This window comes from Nelusetta ayraudi, unplaced genomic scaffold, assembly GCF_046127955.1.
Source record: "Nelusetta ayraudi isolate G7.1 ecotype Tasmania unplaced genomic scaffold, CSIRO-AGI_Nayr_v1 ptg000182l, whole genome shotgun sequence".
Classification (NCBI taxonomy): Eukaryota; Metazoa; Chordata; class Actinopteri; order Tetraodontiformes; family Monacanthidae; genus Nelusetta; species Nelusetta ayraudi.
The window spans coordinates 745,001-758,498 of record NW_027466231.1 but is presented as its reverse complement, the minus strand read 5'-3'; the positions used below and the strand labels follow the sequence as shown (position 1 = coordinate 758,498).

The window sequence follows — 13,498 nt, the reverse complement described above, 5'->3', positions numbered from 1 at the left end:
CCCTAGCTTCAGCCTTATTTCAATGCAAGTCTATGGGGTGAAATTTCAACTTTGTCCTAGAGACATGGGGCCACTTGCTCTTTCATCAGGAGCCCCCAAGAAGCGCCCACAGCAAATTTGGGGCTTCTAGTACTTGAGGAACCCTAACCCTAACCTTAACCCTAACCCTAACCCTAACCCTAGCTTCAGCCTTATTTCAATGCAAGTCTACGGGGTGAAAGTTCAACTTTGTCCTAGAGACATGGGGCCACTTGCTCTTTCATCAGGAGCCCCCAAGAAGCACCCACAGCAAATTTGGGGCTTCTAGTACTTGAGGAACCCTAACCCTAATCTTAACCCTAACCCTAGCTTCAGCCTTATTTCAATGCAAGTCTATGGGGTGAAATTTCAACTTTGTCCTAGAGACATGGGGCCACTTGTTCTTTCATCAGGAGCCCCCAAGAAGCGCCCACAGCAAATTTTGGGCTTCTAGTACTTGAGGAACCCTAACCCTAATCTTAACCCTAACCCTAACCCTAACCCTAACCCTAGCTTCAGCCTTATTTCAATGCAAGTCTATGGGGTGAAATTTCAACTTTGTCCTAGAGACATGGGGCCACTTGCTCTTTCATCAGGAGCCCCCAAGAAGCGCCCACAGCAAATTTGGGGCTTCTAGTACTTGAGGAACCCTAACCCTAACCTTAACCCTAACCCTAACCCTAACCCTAACCCTAGCTTCAGCCTTATTTCAATGCAAGTCTACGGGGTGAAAGTTCAACTTTGTCCTAGAGACATGGGGCCACTTGCTCTTTCATCAGGAGCCCCCAAGAAGCACCCACAGCAAATTTGGGGCTTCTAGTACTTGAGGAACCCTAACCCTAATCTTAACCCTAACCCTAGCTTCAGCCTTATTTCAATGCAAGTCTATGGGGTGAAATTTCAACTTTGTCCTAGAGACATGGGGCCACTTGCTCTTTCATCAGGAGCCCCCAAGAAACGCCCACAGCAAATTTGGGGCTTCTAGTACTTGAGGAACCCTAACCCTAATCTTAACCCTAACCCTAACCCTAACCCTAGCTTCAGCCTTATTTCAATGCAAGTCTATGGGGTGAAATTTCAACTTTGTCCTAGAGACATGGGGCCACTTGCTCTTTCATCAGGAGCCCCCAAGAAGCGCCCACAGCAAATTTGGGGCTTCTAGTACTTGAGGAACCCTAACCCTAACCTTAACCCTAACCCTAACCCTAACCCTAGCTTCAGCCTTATTTCAATGCAAGTCTATGGGGTGAAATTTCAACTTTGTCCTAGAGACATGGGGCCACTTGCTCTTTCATCAGGAGCCCCCAAGAAGCGCCCACAGCAAATTTGGGGCTTCTAGTACTTGAGGAACCCTAACCCTAACCTTAACCCTAACCCTAACCCTAACCCTAACCCTAGCTTCAGCCTTATTTCAATGCAAGTCTACGGGGTGAAAGTTCAACTTTGTCCTAGAGACATGGGGCCACTTGCTCTTTCATCAGGAGCCCCCAAGAAGCACCCACAGCAAATTTGGGGCTTCTAGTACTTGAGGAACCCTAACCCTAATCTTAACCCTAACCCTAGCTTCAGCCTTATTTCAATGCAAGTCTATGGGGTGAAATTTCAACTTTGTCCTAGAGACATGGGGCCACTTGTTCTTTCATCAGGAGCCCCCAAGAAGCGCCCACAGCAAATTTTGGGCTTCTAGTACTTGAGGAACCCTAACCCTAATCTTAACCCTAACCCTAACCCTAACCCTAACCCTAGCTTCAGCCTTATTTCAATGCAAGTCTATGGGGTGAAATTTCAACTTTGTCCTAGAGACATGGGGCCACTTGCTCTTTCAACAGGAGCCCCCAAGAAGCACCCACAGCAAATTTGGGGCTTCTAGTACTTGAGGAACCCTAACCCTAACCCTAGGGTAACCCTAACCCAATGTTGCACCAGCGAAATTCCTTCTTAGTTTTTAAAACTGAGATTTCCAGGATTCAATTTTCTGAAAATAAAAAACCATCGCAACCTTTGACCTGTGTGACCTTGACCTTGACTGGCATTGGTGGGGGCGCCACCTCATTTACCCTGATACCCTAACCAAAGTAAACCCAGGATTAAAAATATTTTCCAAGCACTTCCAGTTTTCCTGCGGTTGTTGAATCTTCTTCTTCTTGTCGGACGTCAATTTTACCAAAATAAAATTAGAGGACCTCCAAAAAAAGTGATTAAAGCAGAAAAATATTACATTTTTCTCTAAGAAAAAAAAAATTCTCAATTGTATTTTCAAAAAAGTCTTTCTGTTCACAATTAAACTTCACTCTGCACGTCAGATACCAGCGTGTGATGATGCAAAACAAACATTCTTTTGATACAGATTACACCATGAAGCAGGTGACATGGAACACCTGAGCAATGATGAAACACTCCTGTTAAATGTTGCTTGGTCTCAGAAATCTGCCAGCCCAGGTGAGGATCAGGTGATGAGGAGGTGAGGATCAGGTGATGAGGAGGAGGAGGAGGTCCGTTGGGAGGAGGAGGAGGAGAGTTACGTCTACTTCTTCTACTGACTGTGACTGTTGATGATGATGATGATGATGATGATGATGATGACCAGTGCAGGGGGTTGTGGTGGTCCAAAGCTCACCTGGGTGCAGGTGAACCTGCTTGGAGCTGCGGCGCCACCTTGGGGCTGAAGAGGAGGAGGCAAGGTAGAAACACCACAAGCTGCTGCTCCAGAAGAGGAGGAAGAGGAGGAGGAAGGGGAGGAGCCTGGGGATCAAAGTGTCAACAGTGAAGCTTTGAATGGAAGTCACGACGCATCGGAAGCTTGGAATCACATCAACACCACCGAGTCTGGAACCCTCTTTTATTTTGCTTCACTGTGCAAGACATGTATACATGTATATATATATACACATGTATACATATATACACATATACATGTATACATGTATATATGTATACATGTATACATCTCTGATCATTACATCATCAGCAAATAGAAGGAAACAGTAAAAAGAGATCAGCTGTCCTGTGGTTCTCCCAGTGTTTATTGACAAAGTTTACTGCATGTACTTCACACTTGAGTATCAACCAGTCACATGACCCAGTAACAACCAACCAGTGAGGAGGGAAAACACACTGCAGGGGGAGTTTCCACGCAACCCAATTATAACAGCGAGTTGCCGACTTCAAGAACATCTGGCGCAGCGTTTCTTAACTGGTGGCTCGAGAGCCAGAAATGGGTCCTGGACATGTTCTGATTGGGTCACGGCTTTGTAAGAATTCTGCCAAACACACAATGTTAGGACACACAATTCAATTCCATGCGTTGTGGATTCGTCGTGATAGAAAGTCAGGAGGTTGATTTTGACATCATGTTGGTCCTGAAACTCCAGTTGAGAACCAGCAGTTGAGAACCAGCAGTGTGAGAACCAGCAGTTGAGAACCAGCAGTTGAGAACCACTGGACTGCAGTGTTGGGGCCCAGGTGTTGGCTCACTGTGGTCATGGTCCACAGCTCACTGGTTCCAGACCCACAGTGTTGAGGAATGCTGGGTCACTTGCAGTCCTTTGACATGATGTCAGCAGTCACACTGTAGAATCTTCATCATCTTCATCATCATCAGTGTGCTCGTCTTCAGTTGTACAAGTACCGAAATTTAACCGATTAACAAACAACAAGAAAATAAAAGCATGTCATTCTCTCACACGTCTCCATGGTCTGATGGAGGACCTTCACATTAAGAGCGTTGAACCTGATGCACAAAGGGCCAAGTTGGTTAAAGTGTAGCGCCCCCTACTGATGTGAAACTCGCTAACATGCAAGAGACCACATGGGCTCAGATGAATACTTCCAGTACTGCGTGTACCACACAGAGCGAGTACTTTTACTGTTGTTGAATCATCACAAGCACAGTCTGCTACTGCTCACTGTTATCTCTGTGTGTATTGTAGCCCTGCACCTCTCACAGCAGGAGGATTTCTCATTGACATCACAATCATTTCAGACACAACGCTCAGCAGCAGCTTGAAGGGCAGCAGGCACAGCAGCAGCAGAGGGCAGAGAGGAGGAAGAGGAAGAGGAAACATCATCCTCAGTAGAAAGACTGGAAGATTGCCACGCTGGCTCACATCTGGAACCCAACCTCCTCACATCTGGAACCCAACCTCCTCACTTTCATTGTGTCAAGTGAACAGAAAGGAAAGACTGTGCAGCTCCTCTCTAGCGCCACCACATGGCTTCAGATTACAGTGATTCACTCAGTGAATTCATTATTTCCAGCTGTTCATTGAATGTCTTATTAAAACGCAGCAATAACCCTGAACATCTGGAATACCAAACACCATCTTACTGTTTATACTCAGTGAAATTATTCTAAAGGCTTTAATGATTCACACACCATGTGATGTACAGTTAGGGTTAGGATGGGGAAGGGTTAGGGTTAGGATGGGGAAGGTCATCATTATGATGTTTAAGCTCATTGCCCACCTGCAAACACAAACACTCTTTATCTTCTTTAACTGCTTTCAATACTAAAAGCCAGGTTACAGACAGGAAGTGGTTTCAATAGAAGGGTTAGGATGGGGAAGGGTCAGGGTTAAAAGTCAGGTTACAGACAGGAAGTGGTTTCAATAGAAGGGTTAGGATGGGGAAGGGTCAGGGTTAGGATGGGGAAGGGTCAGGGTTAAAAGCCAGGTTACAGACAGGAAGTGGTTTCAATAGAAGGGTTAGGATGGGGAAGGGTCAGGGTTAGGATGGGGAAGGGTCAGGGTTAAAAGCCAGGTTACAGTCAGGAAGTGGTTTCAATAGAAGACGACCGTTGCAACATTTAAGGCTTCTTTTCCTTCACGGCCTGAGGCGTCGCCACACTGTGGCTGGAAGAGCAGCGAGCTCACTGCAGCACTGCAGCCACCTGAGGGAAGCCAGAAAAGTCCTGTAGGTCCGAGGCGTCAACTTTTTCCAGGTAGTTTAATTACAAGACAGCAGAAGACCAAGGGGGAAACTACATTTCAAAAATAACAGTTGACACTGTGTGTGTGTGTTGTGTGTTGTGTGTGTGTGTGTGTGTTAAAGCAGCTTTCATTTCTTGAAGACAAACCATCAGTTTTGCATGTGAGGTTCAAATCACGCCGACGTTTCCGTTTTCAAAATGTTGAAACATGTAAAAGTGAGAACACAAAAAAAAACAATTTGATTACAACTTTAAATGCGACTCTAAAATGTTCAACTACAGGGGACTCGTTTGGAAAACTTAAAAATATTCTTACATGTGAGAAAGTAAATGAATTTGACAAAACACTATAGATGCTAAGCTAATTTACTGCTTGAGGGCGGAGCTTACGTAGCGCAGGTTTGTCATTGGACAACTGTGACCTCTGCAGTGCTTTCAGAACGGCTCCTGGCTCACTGTTAGCATTTAGCATTCCCTCACTGGCTCTGCAACCTGAATGGGGGTGGACTCGTGCTAACGCCTGACTGTGCTAACGCCTGACTTAGCTCACTTCACCCACTGACACTATGAGTCAACAGTCGTGTGCAAACTGGAGGACGACACAGACTTCATTCAGGATGAGGTCCTGGAAGCTTCTCAATCCACAGGTAAAAGCAGTCTGTTGCTGTGGAAGCTGTAGTTTGAATCCCAGGCCAATAGCTGGCCGGGGATTCAAACTACAGCTTCTTTTTGCGTGTGCAAGATCCTGCACAAAGGGAAAAGAAGGACAGGATTTCTCGTCTCTTTCTAAACACGGGTTCGCATCACGTATGACTCTAATCTGGGTGCACTTGTGGGAGGAGTCACAGCACTGACTGAAGACCGTTGTGTGCAAATCAAGAACTCGCAGCTTCTGGGAATTACAAATTCCTTAAAGTTCACCTTGTTTCAAATGATGCTCGCCACAGTCCGGCCAATCAAAATAAATAATAAAAATAAATAAAAGAGATCTAAACACAACTGGCTTTAAGACCAAGGGGAGACGCTGACCTGTTGGATCCTTCAAAATAAATTAAATGAAATGAAAGCAAGATGAACTCAAAGGAAAGAGGAGAACTTCAACAGAACCCTCGGTGATCACTGTGGAGGATTCTAACGTTAGCGGGTGTCTGAACCGGACCCGCCGCTGCCCCCTGCTGGACATTCTCCAGAACGTCCGTGCTGCGGTCCTGAAAGCCGCCCACCTGAACGGGCCGGCCGAAGAAATCCACCTTCTGCATCATCTTGGACCGAGCGGTACAATCTTTGTACTTTGCTGCCCCCTGCTGGACGGTTCCGTCTGCTGAGGCAGCGAGCGGAGCCCCTTGGAAGCCCGGCGGGAGGTCCTGGTGGCCACCGGGGGCCGCGGCCCACAGCGGCTGCAGCGAGGGGCCGCTGGTGCAGGGCAGCGACCCCGGCTGGCAGGTGGAGGAGGGGGGGCGGCGTTTGAGAGACAGTGAGTGTGCGGTGCTGCTGCAGTGGTCCAGGTTCTGGGAGGAGAACCCGAGGTTCTGGGAGGAGAACCCGCACTCTGCCGAGGGCTCCAACCTGCGGTTCTTGCAGGGATGGACCCCCTCAGGGGGGTCCTGCTCCTGGGACGACTGAGGCCGGGACCAAGAGCGTTGAACCTGCTGCTGCTGCTGCAACTGCTGCTGCTGCTGCAACTGCTGCTGCTGCAACTGCTGCTGCATCTGCATCTGCCGCTGCAACTGCAACTGCTGTAGTTGTAATTGCTGATGCCGATGCAGATGTTGCTGAATCTGCTGCTGCTGCTGCACCCTCTCCGACTCCCGTTGAAAGGTGGGTGCGCTGATGGTCGCAGGTGCGCTGGCCTGCGGCTGCGGAGGTGCGCTGCAGGTCTGGGCCAGGCCTTTGTCCGAGGGTCCCACCATGAGGCAGTTGATCAGCAAGTTGCGGCTGATGGGGCTCGGGTTCGCAATCTGACCCTCGCACACTGAGGTGGCGCCCACGCCGGCTCTGGCCTGGCACAGCTGGTTGATGCGGTGCACGATGCTGCTCAGGTCCCCGGGGGGGCGCTGGTGCAGGGCGGAGGCCATGGACAGGGGGATGGTGGAGGTCGACACTGTCACGTTCGGAGGGACGTCCGTGTCGGGGGGCCTCTGGGGAGGAGCCTGGGGAGGGGCCTGGGGAGGAGCCTGGGGAGGAGCCTGGGGAGGGGCCTGGGGAGGGGCCTGAGGACACAGCAGGTCGTCAGCAGGCGGCAAACTCAGCAGCGCAGCTTCACTGGGTCTGAGGTGCAAATCCTGAGGAGCAGCTCGTTGATCAGAGGGCCGACTGTTGAAAAGATGCTGCTGCAATCTGACTGGTGGACAAGGCTGCTGCTGCTGCTGCTGCTGCTGCTGCTGCATCATTGCCTTGTCCTGCTGCCGGGCCTCTGAATGAGAAAGACTCCCCTGGTGCAGAGGTTGGGAGTGGGATGTATTTTGAGGCAAAGCACCAGGTTGAGCCAGACTCTTCTGCTGCTGCTGCTGCTGCTGCTGTAAGGTATGTGGGGGAACCAGGTTCTGCTTGTGTCCCACCTGAGCCATGGACCGAGACAGACTTAAAGTGCTTTGGCTTCTATAGGCTCCGCCCGGTGGGTTCATGACGACCTTGTGAAATGGTCCAATAAGGCTTCCGTCCAATTCTTTGACCGCACCTTTGACAGGTGCGGGAAAGACCGCTAGCAGGCCTCTATTGGAGCTGAACCAGTAGGGGGCGTGGCGCTGGCTCAGACCGTTGACGGTGCGACGGCCGTGCTTCCTCTGGGGCACTCTGACGGTGTTGGAGGAGATCTGGATGCTCAGCGGCCTGCTGGAGATCTTCTCAGCATAGGCGTCCAACTCTGCTGGTGTTGGGTGGCTGGCACATCGCATCTTCTGTGGAGTTTCCCCTGAAAGCATCGCACAGTCAGGAACAACACTGCACCCAGGCTGCACCCACACTGCACTCACACTGCACCTCAACCTTCCAGAACTCTGGACTGCGCTGGCGTTAGTCGAAGCAAGTTACTGTCAGTAGTGGAGGAGAGGGTGGAGCTCTGGAGGTGTGGCCTCAGGGTGACTCTTGACTCACCATTTAAAACTTCACTTGCACAACTGATCCGTTTAAACTCGCAATGTCCTTTGTGTTTTCATACAAAATAAAAGCACGTTGATGAAATCACACACACACCTAATTGGCCGTTAATTGCAGCCAAACTTACAATATGAATGACAGTGATACGTACAGTGTACTGTATGGTGGAGGTATTTATATAGTACTATGATATATAGCATGATATTGCACAGCACTACTACTGTCTAATCCCATTTTGACAATAAGAAAAACTGTCCTCATCAAAAACCAACCAACTGTTAACAAACTAGGAAAGAAAAGTGCACTTACATTTCCGAAGTCCAGCGTTCATCTGCAAACGAAAGACACGTGGGCTGGCAGTGTGAGCTGAGGCCGGCAGGTGGGCCAGCATATCACTGCTGGCCGCAGCAGCAGGGTTAACAGATCCTCATCAGACTGTGAACAAACACAGCAGGCAGGTCAGCAGGTGACATCACTGAGGCTCCAGGTCAGGGCAGCCCGAGATATCATGCTAGCTGAGGCTAAGCTGAGGTATCATGCTAGCTGAAGCTAAACTGAGATATCATGCTAGCTGAAACTAAACTGAGATATCATGCTAGCTGAAACTAAGCTGAGATATCATGCTAGCTGAAGCTAAGCTGAGATATCATGCTAGTTGAAGCTGAGCTGAGATATCATGCTAGCTGAAGCTAACCTTCAGTCAGACTGGATGTTCTGCTGTGATGCTCACTGGCAGCGTCTGCATGCTGGCACTTGAAGGTGCACCTGAAGCCTCTTTAGAGGTTCCTACCAGAACCAAGGTGGACCGATGGTCCATCAAACTGAAGCTTGCTCAGCTGCAGCAGACGTTCTTGGTGCAGTGAGTTCAGACTGCTGACTGGCAGTCATGGAAACAATATCAGCATCAGAAAGTCAACATGTCCACCTGCTCCGGGTTAGGGTCAGTTGGTTGGTTTTGGATCCGCCAAGATGCACAGTGCAATAATTCACTGCGGGCAGTTTGAAAGAAATGAACGACTTCTTGAATTCATGTTAAAAAGTGAAAGATTGAGGATTGGTTGTCGCGAGGAGGTCTGGGGGTGGAGCTTAAAGACCAAAGAATGAGGCGGTCACGAGGACAGGAAGTCTTCACCAGTGACACTTTGCTGTGTTTCCATCGTGCTCGCATTCCAGACCGATACATCACGCGCTGGATAAAGTCAAAATTAACAATAATCTGAGCTCGTGCGTGAGGCTACATGAACCTCCAGAGAGGCGTCAGTGTGTTGGCACAGCTAGCAGCCTCGCGAGCACGCAGCTTCTACTCGCTTCTACTCCCTGTGGAGCTTCAAGCAGAACTTTCAGTACCATCGCGTCTCCGAACCGAACCGAACCCTAAACACTGCTGACGCTTCCTTCGATGTGTTATCGACACAAACATCAGGTCAATAAAGCTCCTCTTTGTGCCCAGGCCAGCTGGCGCTTCGACTCAACACAAACGACACAAACAACACAAAAGACGTGTGGACTCACACGAGCTGATACTCACTCCTCGCGGAGCCACGAACCAATCCCGACCATTTAGTGGGAAGCTCGCGACAGAGAAAACCGCTAAGACGACTTTGGAAGCGCTGAATCCAACATCCCAGCCGCGAGCCTGTCCGACTATGGGAGCAGCGCTCCTTTAGCATGCGCGAGCAGGAAGGACCCCACGTATTTACGTCGGAAGCGGCGGCGGGCGCCTGTCTAAAAATGCATAGAGAAGCTTCGCAGTGTACAAAATTATATTAGTCCGGGTGCAGAATCGTTCCGGGCGGAAGTGACTGCCGATACGGCAACTCCATTGGGACAAACCGCGGTCAAACGTGATATTGGATAGCTCGCGGTACTAATAGAGTTGCCGTGTGTGACGTCATTGGCAGTCGCCCACCGGACAGAGGCGACTGCCAATGACGTCACATACGGAACTCTATTAGGACAAACTACATCGGTTGATTAAGCTCCTTTTTTTCTGTCAATCCCTGGCGTATTTACGGTACTTTGTTTGTATTAATGTTGTATACACGAAATTCTCTCTCTCTCTCTCTCTCTCTCTCTCTCTCTCTCGCTCTCTCTCTCTCTCTCTCTCTCTCTCCCTCTCTCTGTCTCTGTCTGTCTCCCTCTCTGTCTCTCTGTCTCTCCCTCTCTCTGTCTCTCTGTCTCTCTCCCTCTCTTTCTCTGTCTCTCTCTCTCCCTCTCTCTCTCTCTCTCTCTCTCTCTCTATCTCTCTCTGTCTCTCTCTCTCTGTCTCTCTCTCCCTCTCTTTATGTATAGATATACATACAAGGTAAATTAAAATACAGTTACGAATGTATGTATTCAACACACACTATCTATCTATCACCCGCGCAATACACATTTGACCGTGATCTATCCATTTATTACGCCCGGAACGATAATTCTGTACCTACACTGCTTGAACTGCAGGGCAGCTGAAGCGTCCTGTGATTGGTTGCTGGTAGTAGCCCTGTAATTCTTATCAGTTCTGCTTTCATACAGTTAAATGATGCAGGCGATCAGAAAGTGGCTTAATTAGCAAACATGAAATCAATAAAAACAAAACAAGAAGGTTTAACTCGTGTTAAGAGGGTTAGGGTTAGGGTTAGGGAGGGGTTAGGGAAGGTTCAGGTTTAGGGTTAGGAACCCTCTGAGAATGGAATGTGAGGTGTTTGGGTTTTTTGTTAAACAAATATTCAATCAAGTGCAAAAAAAAAGAACAAAAAAAATGTCAATAAAGTCTATCTATCATCTATCCATGTTGACCAGCTGCTCTTTTTCTTTCTAGCACCTCCATCGCCTCCTCCAGCTTCACATGAGGCCCTGGATGTGGGTTTTCTCCAGGCTGGAGTCCTTCACAACTGAATTGTTGCTTTTCCTTCCTCTGTAGCTTCGTGTTTGTTCTGTTTGAATGAAGGCCTTCAGGAGGTTCATGTTCCTCCTGAAGATCCTTCAGGAGGAACATGAACCTCCTGAGGGCCTTCAGGGGGAACATGAACCTCCTGAGGCCTCCTGAGGCTTTCAGGAGGAACATGAACCTCCTGAGGCAGCTGGAAAGACTCCTGACTTTTCTCTACACGCAGCTCGTTCAGCCTCGATCTCCACTCCTCCCTTTTTCCTGAGTCTGCAGTGTCCAAACGTCTTTCACTCAGGCCTCTGCTGGAAGAGGAAGAGGAGCAGACTGGAGGCAAAGTCTTCCTCCTCAAGCACACAAGTCTTCCAGTGAAAAACACCAGGCTAAAACACTTGATTAAAACAGCACAGCATTGAAGAGTAGGAAGGATCTGAACAGCTTTAATAAACCCCGAGTCAACATTCCATCCTGCAGTGTGATGTAGATTTATTCACTGGTTTAATCTGTCATGTTCTTTACAGGGTGTCGATGTCTAGATTATAGAAATGTTACTTGTGATATTTCTATGTTTCGTATGAAAGAACAAAACCCTTGAATGACATGGCAGCACGGCATTGGTCCAGCATGCAGTCTTCTCGGGCTGGAGAGGTTGCAATAGCTTCAGTTGTCCACCAGATGTCACTGAAGCTTTGAAGCTTTTTGGCACCGTTGTCAGGAAAGCTTCAGCGTCTCGTGAGGGTGCATCGAGTTTATTGCCACATTGTGAAATGATTTATTTTTTACACGCTGCATCAGATTATTACAGAATGTCTCCTTATTAAGAATAAGGTAAACAAAATATGACGTGATTCCATAATGCAGGTGGGTTGGGGTTAGGGTTAGCAAGATACTGTAGGGTTATGGTTATGGGTTGGGGTTATGCTTAGCAAGATACAGTACTGGTCAGAGATCAATGAACAAGAAATCATTGATCTGCAATAACAATCACTTGTGATGTGACGCTGGATGAAGAAACTCCACCAGAGCTCCACAACACATTGTGAGTGTCAGACAGTGAAGAGAATCCTGGATCCCCCTTTGCAGGATGAAATGTGTTGAAATTCACAATATATCAAACAGCCCCTAAACAAGCAAAATCTAATTTATTTTAAGTATGCAGATGAGCTGAAGTGGTCAGGTGCTTTCTACATGGCTCTTCACAGTTTGGTGCTGTGTTCTATTACTGCGTTCCAGTTGATTTTGCTTTCTTCATGTCTTCGCTGTGGACGGGAAGCTCTGCACCTCCCTCCCCACTTTTCTCTCTGCTCTCCTGCTTTCCCATCGTTCTCTGTCCAGGCAGCAGCGTTCCCAGCAGCCGCCTCTTCCGGCTCCAAGTGGGGGTTGGTGTGACTCTCCTGACAGGAAGAGGAGGAGGCGTCTGATTGGACGCTGGGCGTGGGTACAGCGTTGAAGGCGATGAAGCCGATGAGAATGGCCACCAAGGAGACGATGTAGAGTCCAGAGAACTGAGGGGAGGAAGAGAGGAAGAGCAACGTCAGTTCCAGTGAGGCCTAGGGTTAGGGTTAGGCCTAGGGTTAGGCCTAGGGCTAGGTTAGGCCTAGGGCTAGGGTTAGGGTTAGGGTTAGGCCTAGAGTTATGCCTAGGGTGAGGCCTAGGGTTAGAGTTAGGCCTAGGGTGAGGCCTAGGGTTAGGGTAAGGGTCTTCTCATGTTGTCATCCTGTAAAACTCTTTATTGATTTGTCTTCTGAGCCCTGACAACTGAATGGCCTGTTGTTATGACTTCTAGTTCCTAAGAAAATAATCAAGGAATTCCCAAAAATTTAATTTTCTAAAAAGTGAATTAAAAAAAAAATGTATTTAAAAAAAAATAATAATAAATTGCAATGATTTTGTACTTTTGTCTGTATTCTCCAACTGCCTGTTATTGATCTTCAGACTGACGAACAGCAACTGAAGTTTCTCCAGTCGATGCACCTGTCACGTGCACGCGTACCACGTGCAAAACATAGAGAAAGACTGTAACTCTTGCATGTAAACCTTGTGTGTGTGTGTGTGTGTGTGTGTGTGTGTGTGTGTGTGTGTGTGTGTGTATGTGTGCTCTTACACTGTAGTGGAAGAGGAAAACCCCTGCGAAGATGCTGAAGAGGTCAGCGGTGAGCAGCGACAGGTTGACTGAGGCTGCGCTGCTCCTCTTCACCACAAGGGGCATCAGGCTGTACAGAGCAAACATGCTGAGAGCGTAACCAGAGAACAGCAGGCCTGGGAGCAGAAACAGCAGCACACCTTTAACACAGGAGCCAGAGTGTACTGATATGTAGCAATACTGAAGGTGTGTACTAATCAGTGGCACAGTGCAGTTTACTGCAGTGAGGAAACAATAATAAATAACACACACTTGTGTATCAATTAGCAAAGTTTCAGCAATCAAGAGCAGGAAGTTGCGCAAACACATGAATTCTCAATGTGACACTAAAACAGCTGATTCTCTCAAACACATCAGAACATAGAACACCACCGGAACTCTTTACCGTACTACCACTAAAATATGTGCAAAGATAAAACATTTTCTAGTGGTTATCCGGCGTATA

General features: G+C 48.3%; 2 protein-coding genes across 2 annotated transcripts in view; both read right to left on the bottom strand.

Annotated features, from left to right (window-relative positions):
- Positions 1-6,042: 6,042 nt before the first annotated feature.
- LOC142881151 (uncharacterized) lies at positions 6,043-9,684 on the bottom strand. The gene is made up of 3 exons (XM_076015238.1): positions 9,570-9,684; positions 8,351-8,476; positions 6,043-7,856 (listed from the first exon to the last, which is right to left on the bottom strand). The coding sequence occupies exons 2-3, from the start codon at positions 8,430-8,432 to the stop codon at positions 6,043-6,045; spliced, it is 1,896 nt and encodes a 631-aa protein (XP_075871353.1). The 5' UTR covers positions 8,433-8,476; positions 9,570-9,684.
- Positions 9,685-12,008: 2,324 nt separating this feature from the next.
- The window catches only part of LOC142881133 (solute carrier family 35 member F2-like), a 9,388-nt gene continuing 7,898 nt past the window's right edge, over positions 12,009-13,498 (bottom strand). The window contains exons 8-9 of the mRNA XM_076015221.1: positions 13,015-13,169; positions 12,009-12,415 (exon numbers count right to left, since the gene is read on the bottom strand). Of these exons, the coding sequence (XP_075871336.1) occupies positions 12,107-12,415; positions 13,015-13,169 (464 nt within the window). The 3' untranslated portion in view covers positions 12,009-12,106. The remainder of the gene's footprint in view (positions 12,416-13,014; positions 13,170-13,498) is intronic.

Bases quoted from the DNA above. Each gene is read 5' to 3' on its own strand.
- LOC142881151 (XM_076015238.1), bottom strand. From the start codon at position 8,432: ATGCTGGCCCACCTGCCGGCCTCAGCTCACACTGCCAGCCCACGTGTC. The intron at 7,857-8,350 runs GTAAGTGCACTT...CGATGCTTTCAG, and splicing joins GAACGCTGGACTTCGGAAAT to GGGAAACTCCACAGAAGATG.